Below are 18,621 nucleotides of genomic sequence, written 5' to 3' on the forward strand. Positions count from 1 at the left end.
TAGCAAACATAAACCTAATCCGAACGAAAAATACATCATTGCTCATCAGATCACGCTCACATTACTCCTTATGATGGTCATAATTCACTTCCTTCTAACTTTGCCGAGCATTAAAAGGAATATCATTCGCATGCTTCCTGGGTCAAATAGAGAAGCCGCAGGTGGGTTGCCGACATCTTTCAAGACCCCATCCGTTCCGTTAAGAAGCTATCTATCATTGCCGGATAAGACCGAGATTACGGAACCGAAAATTATGAATGCCTATCCGACGGGTGGTTTGCCGGAAGCTGGCAACACGAAGAACATCGAAGATGACCTGATCGACTTACTCAAACGGAGCGCGAATGCTCATGCCGAGTTGAGAGACTTCCCTTCCACGATTTGCAGAGGAATGCAAACGGTCGAATCATCTCTATCTTTCAGTGGCGAATCAAAGAGAACAGCTATACTTTCCGATACAGCCGTTCAAACCGATCAGAGCTGTGACGTTGCTCTCGAGGAGATGAAAGATCGCCGCACCTGGTCTATGGAGAATCGCGAAACTCCAGAAACGGATGACCTCCAGAAATTTTTGTCGTCTTTCTCATCCGATGGCCGAATGCCGTGGAAGAGCAAGGCGACCATTTCTTCGGACGAGCAGAGAGACATTTCTGCTGAAATCGCTTGTCACCAGAGCAGTAGATGCTTGCAAAAGGACGGCTATTCGAAGCCGATTGTGAATTCGAACCATAGCAGCATGCAGTCGTTGATTGAAAACATCGAACAGAATATGGAGCTGAAGTGCTCTTGTTGTCAAGTATTACAACTGATGCCTCATTCATGTGATTGAACTGAAATATAGCTCTTAAACAATTTTCCTTTTCAATTTTTTTCTTTTATTCTTATTGTGACCCGTAAACGAAAAAAAAAAAAATTAATCAAGTGGCCTATGCTTAGTTACAAAGCCATTTATGTGTTTTTAAAAAAGTTGAGCATCTTTGACAGTATATCCTAGTTGTCACGGTGTATCGTGGTTTCCTAAAATGGGTGATAAGTGTTCTTGAAGTATCGCTATGGAACGGATCAGTGGGTTGGTAGAAGCCACAGGTGCAACATGGGATCCGATAGATTCATTCAAAAAGTTAAATGCTGAATTTTTTTGAGGAGGGGAGGAGCAGGACATATAAGTGTGGGTAAATCTGGTTTGTATGAATACAAAATACAACCCGGGCTATATTGATGATCTTGATGCAGCGCACGGTGTTGAAATGTTTTTTCCCAAAACTTAGGGAAGTTAAGGTTTGGTCTTTTAGTCATCTCGAAGCATCTCTGAAATAGTTTTTGGTTTTTAGCTTTTTAATGTTGGAAATTATGTATTGGTAATTGCCGATCGGAAATTCAAGGCTGAAGGGCAGAATATTTCAGTCACCTCGTTGGGAAATTTGCCTGTTGTGGCCTGGCCTTTGTAATTGTATATTACCCACAATTCCACAGTACGTGTGTGGAAGAAAGCGAAAAATCATCTGCTCATTTGGGATAAAGTGAAACTAACTAAACAAAGTGCAAAGTTTTTGCTCGTTATGCGAATTGCTCGTTAACCAAATCACTTCTTATTCGAAGTTCCACTGAATAATAAAAATAATTTAAATAAATTTCATTAAGTTTCAAAAACGTCATAAAACCTTTATTGACAGAAATTACAAGTCAGAACTCTGCATCAATATCTCATCTGAATTGCATCAATATCTCATACGCTTACAGGAAACAGTTACTACATAAACAAGTAAGAAAAGAGCAGTTAACAGGAAATCGATCCCGAAGACCCCTTTACTCAATAAATTATTCTCGTATACATGACAAATGAAGTAAAACACACTTGAGAAAAAAACAAAATATTAACAAATGGAAGTCAAAGGTAGTGAAGAGAGAAATGTGCAATTCCAGAGTTTTTGCAAACAGTAGAAAACCTTCCGAAATTGCACACAAAACCCCATGACATGCATGTAAAAATTATCCGCATAAATATACTTCGGTATATATATAAGAGCAATGATTACAAGATATCAGTTCGAAAATTTAATCAATATAACGTATTATGATTAAATAAAAGCTCCCGAAACATACGATTATATCACAATATAACTCAAATTTCTTCATACACAAAAGGTTAAGTCGACGAATAAAAGTTTTAAGAATATCTACGATAGTTATAAAGAGCCCAGTGCGAGAACCAAACTTGTGTTCTGTTATTTGAGAGATTCGCGTGTTTCATTCTTATTTCATGTTTCCTTAAAAATATCCTCGTTAAATTAACTCAAATACGGATAAAATACGTAAATTGATTGCTAAAAGTACCAAAATTTACTGAATTGAATTATTTTCAAGACGAGTTTTCACCTCTTAATGTTTTTAAGAAAATGGAACGGTTTAGCTCTTGAGAAGGAGACTCCCGGGTCTTTTTTCTGATCGTATAAAAATATTTTTATTATACAGCCACTCCCCGAGTTACGGGCTTTTCGAGTAACGAACCGAAAGATTTGTTTCTTCTGACGAATCATTCATCTTGGCAATTAGTTGGTAGAAATTTCTTAACCCTTTGACAACCACATTAGAAAAAATAGAATAACAAGGAAATAACAATAAATACAAATATAATTATGAATAATTATTATGTAAATAAAGGTCAGTAATTTGGTAGGTCATTTTAGTTCAAACTAAAGATAAAAAATAATTTTTCAAACAATTAGCACATAACCGAATTATTTAACCTGGTAATTTAACCCCTTTACGATCACGATAACGAACGCAAACGGAAGAAATACATTCCAGCTCTCCCTGGTTTTCTTAAAAATTTTTTTCATCATCGCGAAGCTTTATTGTAACCCTATTTAGGGAGCGTTATTTTTCTCTCCTATTTCTATTTATACTCCTGTTTAGTGAGTTTTCTCCCCCCATATATAATGAATCTTTCTACCATACATACTGTATATATAAGGAATAAAGAGAACACATAGGGGAGGTTGAGAAAGAAAGAGTAAGGACAAGAGATATGTATTGTACGCACTTATCAACTGTACTTTTTTGCCCCTTCTATATTTCTTTTTCTTTCTTTTTTCTACTTATTTCTTTCTCCCTTCTTCCTCCTTTTCTCTAACATGAGAACATTAGAATTATAACCGATACTTCAAAGAGAGAGAGAGAGAGATCGTCCAGATTTGTTGCCAAAAGTCTGTACGTGAAGGTGCTAAAGTACCGTCAGTAGTCAAAGGGGGTCAGTAGCAAAAGAAAAATTCCATCTGTTTCTCATCGCAAATTAGCGAATTGGCGTGATTTTGGCTTACGGATGATCTTCGCACTTTTGGATCCGTTTCACAAGTCGAGGAGTGCCTGTATGCATTCTGATATTAAATCTTTGGTGCGTATATAATTGAGTATTTCGTAATGTACTTTATTACATTTAGTCAACTTATCATATCCAAACGGATCGAAATAAACAATTTAGTTTTTTTTCTTTGGCTGGCGTTTCGTCGATTATTTTTTAATTGACAGATTCACCTTTGAATGCATTCGAAGTAATATATCTCGTGAATTGAATCTTTATTTCCAAGGCAGAGCGAACGAAGCCGAAAGCGTCGTCTTGACGTTGCTGAAAACGTCAGATCCAGAGAATTTCCACACACCAACAGTCAACAGAACAAACACAGGCGGAGCCACTATGTATGCCCTGGAAAAAACCGACAATTAAGAATTTATTAATGAAGATCAAAAACACCAATGAACGCAGAAGTAACTTCTGTTACCGAAATATTATTGATATAAAATGACCATCTACCTCTTAATTTTATGTTTTTTGGCATCAGAATTGTCACCATGCTCTTTCAGGAGATGTTTCTGGCATCCTATTACGTGGTCTACCCAATATGATGTCCAATCCATACCTTTCAGGTCTACGTAGAAAGTCTAAAATTGAGGAGAGGGGGAAAAATACAATAAGATAATCGCACAGACGATTTGTTGTTTTTTCCGTGTTGGATATCAGCTCTATTAACTCTTTAAGCGGCATTAAGATATATCTTGCCTCCATTAATGCTTATTATTTTAGCATTGGCAAGCCCATATACGGTAAAAGTCCGTCATAACAACAGTTCTTGATCAGAGGGAAAATTTTCATTATAACGGATTTCTCGTTAAAAACGAATTTTAGTTTTTTGTAATGTGGAAATAAATAAATGGAGGAAAAAACGAACTAGATATATTTACCTCTCTTTTTTCCTTTTATTTTGGACTACTTTTGCTGAAAAATGCATCCAGACTGTTTATGCAAAAACAATATTGATTGCGTAACAAAATTTTGCACACTTTGTGGAATCGAGCACTTTCTGCAACTGGGGTATTCATTGCACTATAAAAATGTCTAACAATAATTTAAGGGGAGAGAAAATGATTAAGACTTCTTTTACCCTGTGTCTATTTTTGCCCCCTACCTCTAGTTTGTCTCCCCTCTCTTTTTCTTGCAGAAAGACTGCAAGAAAAGAGAAGGTGGGGGGGGGGGAAGAAGGATTTTTCAAGGGAAATAACGGTGTCAAAACCAGAGGTCGTGTCCCACCTGCCAAACCAACACACCTACAAATAAAATGTTGCGTTTTTACACCTCCAATATAGATAACAAGAAGATCTTGTCTATGGGGAGGAACTGACATTTACTTATATATGGATAGGGTTTTTATAGAACTTCCATTGGCGTTATATCGAATGTGTTCTGATTATCGTTCATAAATAACTTGCTATTTGCGAATCTTTTCTGCATCTTTAACATTAGCTCTTTGACAATCACTTGCGAATTACTCGTAATGGCGAGATCTCGTTATTAGCAAGTCGCACTCGTTATAACGGACTTTTACTGAATTTTGTAAAGTTGATTTCTCAATGAGAAACACTTCTCCCGATACCTTTTACTTTCCACCTGCTGAATATCGGAAGGACACCTACTTCATTAAAAAAAATATGGTACACAATAAAACCTCCTCTCAACGGACACTCCTCAGATGAGGTCACCCCTCTTTATACAGCCAAATAATATAATTTTCCCTTGTATAATAAAAGTATGCATTTCAAACCCCTGATTAACGGTCACCCCTCTTCTACGGACGAATTTTTTTGATCCAACGTGTCCGCAAAAAAAATGTTTTACTGTATTTTATGGGGGGGGGGGGTGTTAGTGATTTCTGCTGTGCCGCTTAAAGAATTAAACAATAAAATGACAAGCAAGATGCTTGAAATAACAAGGGAGAATATTTTTTTTGCTTACCTTTCTATCCTCAGGAGACATGAGATTGTTGAGCATGAGCACATTGTCACAAGTGAACACCCATTCATCAGTTGTTATGTATTCATATTGTTTGGCGAAATCATTCACTTTACGTTTCATTTTCTTTACATTAGCTCTGCAAGGCAATGGAAATGTTACTATTAAATTAAAGTTTTTTTGCAATTTTAGGCTGTTTCCCCAGATTCTTAAAAATACATGTTAAACGACATTATACTGTAGAAATATGCTCACCCACTAAACGTAGTAGCGAGTTTATCGAGAACTTGTATTAAAACATTTCCTTGAATAATCTCGTAGAAAGTCGAGTAATTTTTGTTCCTCCGACAGACGAAAGTCGGTGATAAAAAGTTATTGGCTCCTATAGTTTTTTTGATGGTGGGAACGACCGTGCTTGCCATGTGACCCCAAGTCTCCTTATTTAGACCATATGATGTGTTGTTGAATACCATTACAGCGTTTGGCCTGGAAGTGTTAAAAAAAGTTATTGAATTATTACTGAAGGTACGAAGGAAAAAAAAATCAGTTTATAGTACATTTGATAGTAAGTATTTACGATATTTTTTTGTGTAATTTTGAATATCCGTAATATGTTAATAAAATGTTATCATTATTAAAATATAGAAAAATGGATCACAACTGAAAATTAGAAAAATTATTTACTAGAAAGCAATTTTTTAGTTTCATGAAATTGTTTCAGGTGTTACCTTCTTAAAATTATGAGAATTTTTTTTTCATAGAATAACAAATTGTTTTTAGAAATAACGAATACTTTAACTATGATATTAGTAAAAGAAAACAAAAAAGAATACTGCATTGTAGGCCATGAACGTACTTGAAAGTGGCCGTGTACCAAGCACTGGCTATCAGCAAATTAGTGGTCACATCAACAGGAATGAAATCGCCGGCTTTTTCTCCGTGCAGAGTCATGGAACGCAATCCACCACGCCCAATCTTTTAAAAAGAGTATAATTTATTAAAAATTTTTGGTATAATACCTTAATTATATTCACATACATATACTGTAAATGTATGGACGAGCAATGCATCGACAACAGTTCTCCACCCAAAGATCGAGTGAATGGCTGATTGGTTAAGTGAGCGAGTGACCGAGAAAATAAGTGCCTGAGTGAGAGAGTGAGAAAGTGATTGGATTGAGTAAGAGAGTGAGCGAGCAATATTTAGTGAGAAAGTAAGCACAAGCCATTCACTAACTCGCTCACTAACAAAGTTGTTTACTCATTCACTCATAACTGTCTCATTTGTCCGCTCGCTTAATTCCTCACTTACTTGTTAGCTCACTTGCTGACTGATTCGGTCACTTGTTCAATCTTTCACTTTTTCACTCACTCCCTCACTCTTTCTTCGTCCCTTAAATAATCTTTCACTTGCTCACTGATTTAGTCACTCATTCGACTTTTCGTTGGCAAGCTGTTGTCGGTGACTTTTCCCCTTCGAAGAATTTTCTTTTCGGTGAATGGTTGTCGGGGAATTTTCCGTGAATCGACACTGAGAGCATTGAGAGAATTCAATTGACTTGGCCTAATGGCCTTGAAAATCCATTCAAATTTTATCAATTATAATTATTTATTTTGTTATATTATATCATTTCTCTTTCAAAATTGAGAAAACGTAAGATTGTTTTTAAAATAACATCAAAATCTCTATTTTCTCAAGGAATATTTCGGAACTAAATTTTAAAGTTGAAAGTTTCTAAATTTTAGAGTCGAAAAAAAGACAGTTTAATACTCACAGCGACGAAAATCCCTGCAGGGCCACTAAAACTACCGATCCAGCCCTAAACGAATAAGAAGCAATCATTAGTACACAGAATAAAATCGAAAGACGATCGATATCTAACCAATTACTACTTATAGATGAAAATTTTGTAGTTGTTATTACTCACTGGAATAGGTTCTTTCCAAGCAGAAGTTATTATGGATGGCCTGACTATGGCAACCGGCACTTTACCGCACTCTTCGACGACGAGAGTCTCAGCAAGTGCTTTTGTGAATGTGTAGGTGTTCGGGAGGCGTCCGATTAGTTTTGGCGTTATGGTTTCCAACATCTCCGGTGACATCCATCTTTGCAAAAGAAAAGTTTTATTGCAACTCCATTTTAATTCGAAACATTCAGATAGAAGAAGAATATATAAGAGTTCAAAGAATATATCTCCAAATAGTACGTCAAATTTGTATAACTTACTCAGTGATGTCGATAACTTTTTGCGGATGGACTGGAGGAGGATAGGTCTTTTCTTCGATGGTCTTCCTCGTGAGGTTGCTGTAGGCGGTAGAGACGTAGATGACAGCCTTTCAGAAAAAAATATACTGTTGAAATAAGGAGACTCGGGAAAACAGACAAAAGCATTTTGACCAGTAATCCACCGACTCGTATGATATTGCAGTAAAATCTCTTTTTTGGGGACAAAAAAACCATTCGAGTGTAAAAGAAGGGCGACTGTTGATCAGGGGTTTGGAATGCATACTTTTATTATACAAGGACCGAATTATTATTTGGCCGTAAAAAAGGGGTGACTGATATATATTGACACTCACTTGTATGTTTGGCATTATCTGGCAGAGAGCAAAAAGTCTTCTTGTTGCTATTACATTCAAATCGATTGCAGTCCTGAAAAAATAATAACATGACATTTCTATGCCATTTCACATGCTTCATTTAGCATACATATTAGAATCATTTTACGACGCAGTTAAGGAATAAAAAATAATTTGGGGCATAGGCAGATGAATGTAGCATGAGCTTGACAAGTTGCTCATGGGTTTCCAGAACTTCTCAACCACCCATGCTTTATTCATAAAGAGTGAATTTCGAATGAGACCAGACTTACTGATTTAGTAATTCTCATTTATGAGTGTCTTATACATTAGCGATATTGCTCTGCTGTGGCCGGAAAAGTTAATATAATATGCTGGATCTATAAATAACTGAAAATTTCTCTTCATTTTCCTCTAAAAAAAATTTTTTTTTTCACAAGTTATCATTTAACTCTTCAGACGGCACATCAGAAATCACTAAAACCCCTAAAAATACCATATTTTTCTTAATGAAGTAGGCTTTCGTCCAATTTTTAGTAGGTACAAACTAAAGGGGAGTGTAGGAAAAGTGCTTTATTGAGAACCTTTAAAAAATATTTGAGCTTGTCGATGCTAAAATAAGAGGCCTTTTAGGCAGCTAGATATCTCGTCAATGCCGCTTAGAGGGTTAACGTATTCACTGGTCTATATTTTAGAACATGACGCGCGGTTTTCATCACCCTGCAGAACATAGATGAATAATTCAAAATTTCCAGCTTAATAAATAGAATGTAATCGTGCGTTTAATGAGCTCGACAAAGGGAACACGTTGCGATTGGTTTGGGTAATTCCAGGTAATTTTGTGTTAAGAGTTCTTTGTTGACTGGATTGGGAAATACCCGTCTGTAGTCGTGTAATGGTAGAAAAAAACTAATAAAACTATTTATTTCTAATGAAATTCTAATGACTTTTCACTTACTTCATCGGTTCGTTGAACCTGACTGTCGCTGCTGAATGGAATATGATTGAAACATCTCGGGAGATCTTTTTCAAGTCGGATTCACTTATGCCAAGTTCAGGTCGAGACGTGTCGCCAACGATCGGGACAATTTTCATCAAAATAATCGGATCAGTTTTTTTGATGTTGTCGAATACCTTTTGGAAGGAAAAAAAAATACGTCCTATAATTTTTTTTGTTGAAAGTTTCATTGAAATATTAGTTCCCAGCAGAGATAAAATGTGATTATTCTAATGACGAAAGATATTTAAAGTTTTAATTAATTATAAATTTATTCTGTAAACATCAAAACCAAAATACAAATTAGATGATTACTACATCTGAACCGTACATTCACTTTCACCTCATGAACATTTCTCTGAGGAATTTCTAACGAATTGGTTACATGCAGGAGCGTGTTATATCTATATATATAAAATTGATTTTCTGTGTGTCTGTGTGTGTGTATGTTCTCTATACAAATCTACAATTTTAGATCGATCGTCGCCAAATTTTGCATATATACCAAATGGGACCCGACTTGAACGATAGGCTACTTTAAAATTTCGTCAGACCAGGGCAAATGCCCCAAATGGGCAAAAAACTGTCCGGCAACAATGGTTTTTGGGCCTCAACAATCACTTTCCGAACGTTTACTTTGGTTACCGTGGTTCCCTAGCGATGAGTTTCAGACGTTTTTATGCCTTTACAATGGCTTGTCACTTCTTTAATGCTGCCAGTTATGTATAATAGTTTATGCCTTTATAATGGTTTGCCACATTTTCAATACTCGCAGTAATGAGGCTTTTTGAATAGACGTCATAATCATCATCAGCATCGCTTTGAGAGTCAGGAAAAGGGTGATCCTCATAGAAACCAGTGCTAAAATTGTCGATTTTACTGTAGAAATGCGGAAATTAGTAGGATTTTCCGCCCCATCAATAATTTTAAAAATTGTATTGAATTCTCGATTTTTGAAATATTCAGTTCGCTTAGAGATATACGACGCCCAGGAGATTAAATATGAAGTAATTAGCCAAACCTATACTTTTGAGTTGGATATTCGAGCAATATCATTGATTTCATTTATATCTTCTCAAGTATGAAAACTAATGTCTCCATATTGTCTGTTTTGATATTTATTTGCATAAATTCATGTGGGTTAGGATATTTTAAAGGTGGGTTAGTTATGAGCCCGTGAAAAGTGCATCGAAAAAATTCCACAGCTTTAACTAAGGATTTTTGGAAGCTGAACAGACAGATGGATAACTTGAAGTTCGGGGGATCGAAATACCTAGCGCCCCTTAAAAAAAGAAAAATATATATTCATTTCTACGTTTCTGTATAAATCTAGATTTGTTTATTTCATGAATCGCGCAGGTCGCCATATTGGTTAACTTGGACACGGTTTGTATGTCCCTCAAGAAAAAGAGAGGGAGATATCACGTGATCCAAAAAAGCCTCATTGAAGAAAACCTGGGCAGCGCCAGGTATTATAGCTAGTGTGTTTATATGCGTGGTCCTACGTATTTATGTTGTGAGAGTTATGCTTGTTTTGTGTTGTAAATGGTGCTTCCTCTGTATTCCATTTTTTGATATGAGAATGGCAAAGACCATGTTGTGTGTGGGTATCGTGTTGAACATCTGCCTGGCTGTCTGCGGAGAGAGAAATGAAGTGACTATTGCTATTTAACCGCGGAATTGCTAACGAATCCGTACACGTCGGCCCATGTGTTTTGTGAGTGTTTATATATGCCTAGCCCAACGTATTTATTTTGTTAGAGTTGTGCTTGTTTCGCGCTCTTGCTGTTGCTGCCATTTGTGTTCCATATTTTGAAATGAAAATAGCAAATGTGTGCTTGAATGTTATGTAAGTACAGTAGACTCTCCGTAATCAGGGTGGATTTTTTTTAGGTGGGGTTTTCAGGGTGGATTTTTTTTAGCATAGAGGACGAAAACATGCCACTGTGTATAAATTTATATTATTTATAGGGCTTTTCAGCTGACTTCCAGTAATCCACTGATTTCAATAATCCGGCTCACCCTGGTTTGACATGGGCCGGATTAGCGAGAGTCTGTTGTATCATGTTGAAGGTCTGCCTATACTCTCTGAAATTAGGTGACTTCTTTTTTCTTTCAAGCTGAGCACAACTCAGGTCTATCGCCATGACAATTTACTACAAAGTGAGTTGTGCCGGAAGTGTATGTACCTAACAGTCTGAGTGCCTATCTAGTTTGGTGTCTTATTTTACCAGTGCTGCCATCTATATCTCAGAGGTGAAGTGTAATGATTGAATATTTGTAACGTTTGTAGTCCTGTTGCTCTCTGAGACTGGCTCACACTCGCGCCTCGAAGTTAGGAACCACAGAAAACCAACTTCAGCCGACCATCGCTGTGGTGCCAGTGAGGTTTGATCCCGAGACCTTGCGATGCGAGTCCGTCACTATGACCACTCGACCACCACAGCTATGAAATGAGGTGACTGAGGAGGCGGATAAATGATATAAATCCGCAAATAAAATATGCACGTGATCGTCGATATGCAGTTGTAAAATAGTGGGTAGATCTTCATCGACATGCTTCGATACGTTAAGGACAACTTTATACGAAAAATAGACAAATGTAAAACATATGCGTAAACTTGTTGTTTTTGCATGTGCTTCAGTGAGAGATCTGATGAATATAAAAAACATAATGATCATCATTATGACAAAGAAATCGTTAGAAAACAAAAAACCTTTTATCACGTCAATCGGTTTCCCCGATGTTAATATCGGAGTGGAGGAAAAACCCATCAACATCGACAAAATGGTGAAATTTCACCTCTGATGGGGGAAGTCGAGTTTTTTAGACGTCATTTGCAAACGATCGAGAAAACATGGATTATCTCAATTATACATTTTTTTTTAGAGGAAATAACCATCAATGAAAAACACCAGCAGGCAGAAAAAAAAGTGAGTGGAGCACGATAATGTGTCGATGCATAGAAGGAAAAAAGAAAAACTATTAGTGAAAGTTCTAGACACGAAGGAAATGAGCGATCCATGATCGAATGATACGAAAGTCACGTTAGCCGACGAGTGACACTTATTACGCTGCTGATAACGAAACAGCGTTTCAGTGTAAAACTGTTTTCTCCTCATTTTGATGAAGAAATGGCTTCGGTTTTTTTTCATTTATAACTTCCAGAAAATATAGTTACAGAGAGAGAGGGAGAAGATGTTATGAATATAATCGTCATATCTCTCTCTCTCTGGGAGGAAAAAAATGAAAATTTGCTATTTTACGGGTGGAATATAGCCCCGAAAAACGTAACCGTATTAAACTTCTTTTTATCTCCGTTCTATCAATGAAGTTAAAAGTTGAATATATATTCATAAACTTTCAAACCAAGGCCAGACATTCTCTCTCTCGTTCACTTTCCATAACTTTCCATAAGGTGCATTAATTAACATGAAATTAGTTGTCGGTTACATGTTTTTCTTTATTCCTTGATTAGTATCTGAGAAACTACTATTTTTCTCCATTTTTCCTCCCCCGGAAAACCTCTGCAATTACATCTTTCTATCCCTTTTGAAATGCCAATTACAGGGTTGTTAGAATTAAGCTTGCCCGACTCATAGGGTTGCAGAGAGTGTTTTACTGATCCAAATGACACGCACTTAATATGCATTTGCATATTTTGGCCTTTTTTTAGCATTAGTGCATATAAATGCATAAAATCAATGAATTTTCAGAATAAGTGAATATTTATGAAGGTTTATTTTTAAGCTCATTCAATTTTCTTTACAATTTTTCAAATAGATATTGTTCATAATATTTTCATAATATCGGTTTTTTTCCCGCAAAGAAATTTAGTGAATTAATACATATTTATAAAGTATTTTACTAATACTAACCGTTTTATTGTAAGGCTATTTCTAAAGATACCTCAAAGTGTTAAATTTTTTTAGAAATAGTGTCGAAATTCTTTTGTTACTGGGATTTTCGTTACTAAGCAACTGCAACAAACTGAAAATTAAAGAATGCCTGAATAAAAAATATGTAGAAATTATTATGTATATATATGAGGGGCATTTTTTTGCAAATGAATATACACACGTACTAAGAAATAAAAGATATGCATTTTAAAATATGCATTATTTTTCTTTGCATGGCGATTTTTTAATGCATATTTTCTCATATTTTGTACATATTTCGGATTTTTTGAAGATTTGTAGTGCATATTCTGGGGTGTTTAATGCATATTTTGGCATTTTAGGGGCACATTTTTGTATTTTAAGTGCTTATTTTTTCATTTTTAAGTGCATATTTGCTTATTTTTAGAGCATATTTTGCTACTTTTTTAGTGCATATAATCCGGGCTCTACTTATTACATTGGGAAAAAAAGTGAATTCCCACTTAGGTGAGGGCCACATCTAGGCAAATTCTTTTAGGATGTTCAACATGCCGCTCTTGGTTATTAGCTGCTTCTATTCGAGAAACCGCGTTTTCTACAGCCGGTCTTCCATTTCTCCGAAGAGAGCAGGACCTACAAGATCTTGCATAACATGGAAAATTCAGGCATTTGTTATTTTCATTTCAAGATATCGATCAGCGCAGCACCAGTATAACACTACAAGAGCATAAGTCTTAACAACATAGATTCGTTAGGTGTACAACATACGTACGGCATATTCAGACATGCACAAATTTGTTAGAAATTTCCCAGTCCATCGAGTTTTTATTACGAGTTGCATTGTAAGATGGTGACTTGATATTCTAATCAGACGTTTTTTACTCAGATTTAATCCAAAAATTAAAATTTAAATCGATGTAAATATATATTTATACATACATATTTTTTTTCAACAACTTATTCACGAAATTTCAATCATAGGATAGAAACATCATTCTAAAGAGCGAGCAGATGAAAATAATGATGCAAACACTGCTCACCGGACAGTCGACCATCTCCCTCATCCTCTCCTTAGGATCTTTAGAACGTTTTTGCCTGATCAAGACATACACTTTGTCCAGTCCAGGACATGAACGGAGCAACTTTTCTACCAGTACCTAAGGAAGAAAAATGGAATAATCAAATCTCTCTCTGACAAAATTGTGTGCACAAAACAATTTCAAGCAACACCAATAAATCAAAGTGTCGATAATGATAAAATAAGAATTTTAGCAACTTTCATAACATTCGCGTAGCTTCGAATATTTTACACAAGCTTTTTTCGCGGAACTGAAATATAAGTAATAATAAATAAAAAAAGTGAATAATAACTCTATAACTTTATGAAGTTTCATTATTATTCATGGGAGAGAGATACCACACACACAAAAATATTGATTAAAAAATAATTTTTCTTTCAAATTAATTACATTTTGAAAGTAAAAATTTCGTTTGTAAGGTGTTACGAAACTCGAATTTGAGAGAAAAATTTTTTTTTTGGCTTTGGACTTTTTTTCTCCAGTGAGCTTACGGATAGTGGAAAGCTTCAGCATGGAAACAGGAATTAAAAAATGAAATCATTCATAAATAGACATTATTTAAAATATTGTAATTAATTACAATATAGATTGCTCTCTCTTCTGTCAAAAATATTCAGTATGGGAGTATTTTACTCAGTCCATTTTACCATGGGAGTCAGGGGAAACCTCTCTCTCCCTTGATTTTTTTTTCATAACGCAAGAAATATTAGCAGCACTTGTGTGTAATCGGATCCTTTAGGAAACATAAAAGAACCTTTTCTTAACCATAAAAAAACTTTTTTTTTTTGTTCCAGTAGATAGCTTATTCTAGGAGTTTTAAAACTTTTTGTTACGACGGTTACCTTAAGCTACCAAAACCTGCATAATCACCTACCCTAATCTTAATAAGTGTAGACACTCCTCTTCATGCCATATTTTTATTACAACAGTTCTTCAAAAAGCGTAACTGACTAATTTTGAAAATTCGGAAGAATTTGCTCTATTTTCTTAAGAAACTTGGGCGCGTCCTTAGAAAGGCGAACTCCCCGGTATTAGTAAAGTTCGATTCATCGTTTTTTGAGTAGAGCTCCGTTGGTACACTTTGCACACACTTCTTTGACATTTTTTGTACTACATTTTTTTCTCTAAATAAAGTGTAACCACAAAACAGCATACCAAATTGGGGATTCTAATCAATTGAATGAAACATTTTCTTGGAGCATTAAGATTTCGAGTCAGAATGATATACGTATCAAATGAATGTTGCGGAACACGGTTGATTACATTAGAAATATTTGAATTTCAAAGAAAATGGTTATTATTTGCATTTAATCAAAATGTTTTAGTGACCGGTCTCGATAAAGATGGCTATGTTATTGGTTTTCCTGCAATTCAGAGTTCTTCAAGATTTTTTACACTTGCTGAACGGTGAAAATATCTAAACAATTTTGTGGAAGTGGAAATGGGAGAATCAATTTACGGACAGGCAAAAAAGAAAGAAAGAGCAAGAATTCGCAGACCTACTGATGGTTTAGACAGAAACAAAAACCAATATAGACGGCATTTTATTTATGTAAATCCTTCCTTATTTTTTAAAAATAAAAAATAATCACAAGTTTTTATTAGTACGACATCCCCTGTTTGCTAGAAAATTTTATATACATTACTGCAGCGTTATTTTTTTCTGAGATACAATGTAAGCCCGAATAATTTTCATTGAAACTCGCTCACAAAAGATTAGGAGCCGTAAAATTTTGTTAAACTATTCATACCACATTTCATTTTGATTCAGCAAAGCCTCACATTTTTTTATACAAAATTCCATCTGTTAAAAAATAATGAAATAAAATAGATATGTATTTCAGTTCATTGTCATGATAGTGTTCTTTTCGATATTTTAATAGATAGGAATTTTTGACACACATTTTAAGGAAAGTAAAATTAAATTTAAATTTTATTAGAAAATTTATTGAGAGAGTAAATAACTAAAATAAGAAAATACCTTGCCAAGAAAACCTGTTGCTCCAGTCACTAATACAGACCGACCATCGTAAAACGATTTGATATCCGATTGAATGGAATCCATATCTCAGGCTAACTCTATAGGTATTCGTAGCAGCTGAATAAGAAAATTCAGAGTGGTGAACAGCGAGAAACTATTCAAAGTGAGATATTGGCTGTACTAGCCGTGACGCCCCGATTTTAAATCTAGGCGCAGACGTAAATTTGGAAATTTCTAGTCTTGACGGCATTGCCTTATATACGTCACTCTGGACGAGAGCATCCTTATAGCGATTTCTCTATTGAAAAGAAAAGGGAAAAGATGATGAAGATGCCATGTAGAGATAAAGATGATTGCATCTAGAGAAATCCATAACAAAACACAAACACACAAAAAAAGGAAAAAAGGCTTTAAATTTTCCTTTTGTGTCCTACCGAAATGCCACTGATACACTTTAGATAATTCGCAGGAAATAATATCTCGCTTTTTCTTTCTTCACTTAATTGTGCGGGTTTTCCCTTCAGTTCGCGTACATCATACCTCTGCTAAATATGCACAATTTTAGTGGTTCATCCATCAGACAACAGATAACGTCAGTGAAGATGACCTTAAGAATTATTTCATATTGATGAATATACAAACACAAGGAAATGAGTTTGAAAAATCGAGAATAAAAGCGAAGCAAAACAAAAACAATGTATTTATAACAATAAAAAAACTAAAACAAAAATAACCGAATTTATTTTAAGAAAAATAAATCGATTTGCTAATGTGAAAACATTGCAGTGCGTTAAAATCACGATGATTTCAATAGAGAGAGAGAAATGATATTTAAAATATGTTAGTATACTCACATATGAAAATGTACACACAATTTTCATCATAGAAGTCTTGGTAATGCGCACATTAAAAATTTTCTATAAATAATTATTGATATAAATGATGATCAACCAACAATTAGCATTAGTTGATGGTTTTTGGGTTAATTCGGCTTGAAATTCTGGAGCATTGGCTTGATATTGTGACATCATAGCTTTGAGTAAACAATCGAAAAATATAATTTTGTTTAATTTTTCATACTTTCCCGGTCATCAGTATGAAAACAGCATAGTTTGATATTTCAATAATTTATAAAGTAAAAGAAAATGAACGAGAGCAATAATAAAGTGAGATACGTATATGAATTTCTTCGAGATGGAATTTAGTTGTATAGTGATTTCACTCTTAATGCAGTCGAATTCCGTTGTAACGAACGCCAAGATACCCGAAGAATTACTTCGTTATAACGAAATTTCGTTATAAAGGAATTCCAGGTTACCTAGCATTGTTCCTATGTAAACTTATTTGGGGGATTAGAAAAGTGTTCGTTAAAACGAGAATTTCGCTATAACGGTATTCGTTAAAACGGGATTCGACTGTATATTCATCTCAACGGGAAACACATAAAAACAAAAAAAATTAGCGGCGGAATTCAATTATTAAACCTACAAAAAATTATTAAAAAAAAACAACAGTTGGCTACTCATCGTCTCTCGTGTTTCTTGACGATATCAATAAAAAACTTCTTTTCCCTCTTTTCTTCAGCTTTTTTTTCTAGAAACTGAAGTTGTTTTTCTGTTTTTTTCTCCCTTTGTCTGTCTGTGTTGTATTTACTCTCTGCTGAACTACGGATTGGTAACTATTCATCCACGATGAGCGTGTTGGACAACCATAATTTTCTTCTAGACATGCTGGGAATTGCATGTTTAAATGAGTTGGATTGGTGGTAATTTTTTCGAAACTTTTTGAGGATGACATCTTTGGATCCTTTTCTTGCCAGTTCCAAGTCTCTGAAAGTTTCGATTTTTTCGATTATCTTTTTCTTCCAAAAATGCTTTTCCAAAGAGTCACAAAAAGTTACAATATTTTTAGACTCTGAAAAAGAAATTGATAATTATCAATGAAGAGCTGTCACGTGTATTTACATTTGTTATTCTGTATTTTTGTCCGAAAAAGTGCATTTTCTTCTTCTTTTCGACTCTATTACTGTTTGATTGACTGGCTATCAATCAGAATAGGTTCCCTTTGGTCGTTATTTTGTATTCCTGTCGCTTTGATGGTCACGTAGTTAGAGTGACGGACTCGCATCGCAAGGACCCGGGTGCTAACTCCACCGTCACCACAGTGGTGGTTGGCTGAAGTGTCTGTGGTTTCCAACTTCGATGCGAATCGATCTCCTCGTTAAAAAAACGTCTCATTACACAGAGCCTTACAACGCTACAAATATTCACTCATTACACTTCACTCACAATTTGAAATACAGATGGCAGCAAAACAAATTCCCATACAGCACTATACGCTTGCGACTGTTAGGTACACAAACTTATACTTCCGGCACAACTCAATCGATAGTAAATTGCCCGTAGCGACAGACCGGCGTTGTGTTCGGTTTGAAAGAAAGAAAGGTTTTTGTTTTACGCTTAGAGATTGCATTTAATTGTTTTACCCCCTCATCCCAGCTTATATTAGCTTTGCTAAATTTACAATACCTAAAATGGGTGAATGAAAGCAGTAATCAATTCCATTCAAAATGAACGGATGAAAATTTCATGATGACTAAGAGAACTACAAAATATCACGACATATACGCACATTAACAACGATGAAGAGATCCATAGCGTAGGATATTATTAGAAACGAAACGATTGCAACATGTGCAAACGTTTTAGAATGGGTAGGAACTCTCCAAATTGAACTTTTGCAGCTTTCTACCAGTCGTACGAATCAAAAAAGCGGTTTTCCCGAATAGAGACGATAACAAGAACAGCATCCGATTTTAAGTT

General features: G+C 35.1%; 1 protein-coding gene across 1 annotated transcript; it reads right to left on the bottom strand.

Moving 5' to 3' along the window:
- Positions 1 to 1,638: 1,638 nt before the first annotated feature.
- Positions 1,639 to 16,067, bottom strand: LOC149086424 (fatty acyl-CoA reductase 1-like). The gene is made up of 12 exons (XM_089255533.1): positions 15,800 to 16,067; positions 13,780 to 13,896; positions 8,822 to 8,997; positions 7,864 to 7,936; positions 7,511 to 7,617; positions 7,212 to 7,389; positions 7,059 to 7,103; positions 6,141 to 6,259; positions 5,540 to 5,770; positions 5,288 to 5,423; positions 3,812 to 3,939; positions 1,639 to 3,703 (listed from the first exon to the last, which is right to left on the bottom strand). The coding sequence occupies exons 1-12, from the start codon at positions 15,881 to 15,883 to the stop codon at positions 3,577 to 3,579; spliced, it is 1,521 nt and encodes a 506-aa protein (XP_089111659.1). The 5' UTR covers positions 15,884 to 16,067; the 3' UTR covers positions 1,639 to 3,576.
- Between the last annotated feature and the right edge of the window lie 2,554 nt (positions 16,068 to 18,621).

Source organism: Pholcus phalangioides, unplaced genomic scaffold, assembly GCF_987345545.1.
Source record: "Pholcus phalangioides strain wild (caught in Gottingen) unplaced genomic scaffold, Ppha-v1.0 ptg000004l_1, whole genome shotgun sequence".
NCBI lineage: Eukaryota > Metazoa > Arthropoda > Arachnida > Araneae > Pholcidae > Pholcus > Pholcus phalangioides.

Bases quoted from the DNA above. Each gene is read 5' to 3' on its own strand.
- LOC149086424 (XM_089255533.1), bottom strand. From the start codon at position 15,883: ATGGATTCCATTCAATCGGATATCAAATCGTTTTACGATGGTCGGTCT. The intron at 6,260-7,058 runs GTGAGTATTAAA...TCTTTTTAAAAG, and splicing joins CTGCAGGGATTTTCGTCGCT to ATTGGGCGTGGTGGATTGCG. The intron at 5,424-5,539 runs GTGAGCATATTT...ATTGCCTTGCAG, and splicing joins CTCGCTACTACGTTTAGTGG to AGCTAATGTAAAGAAAATGA.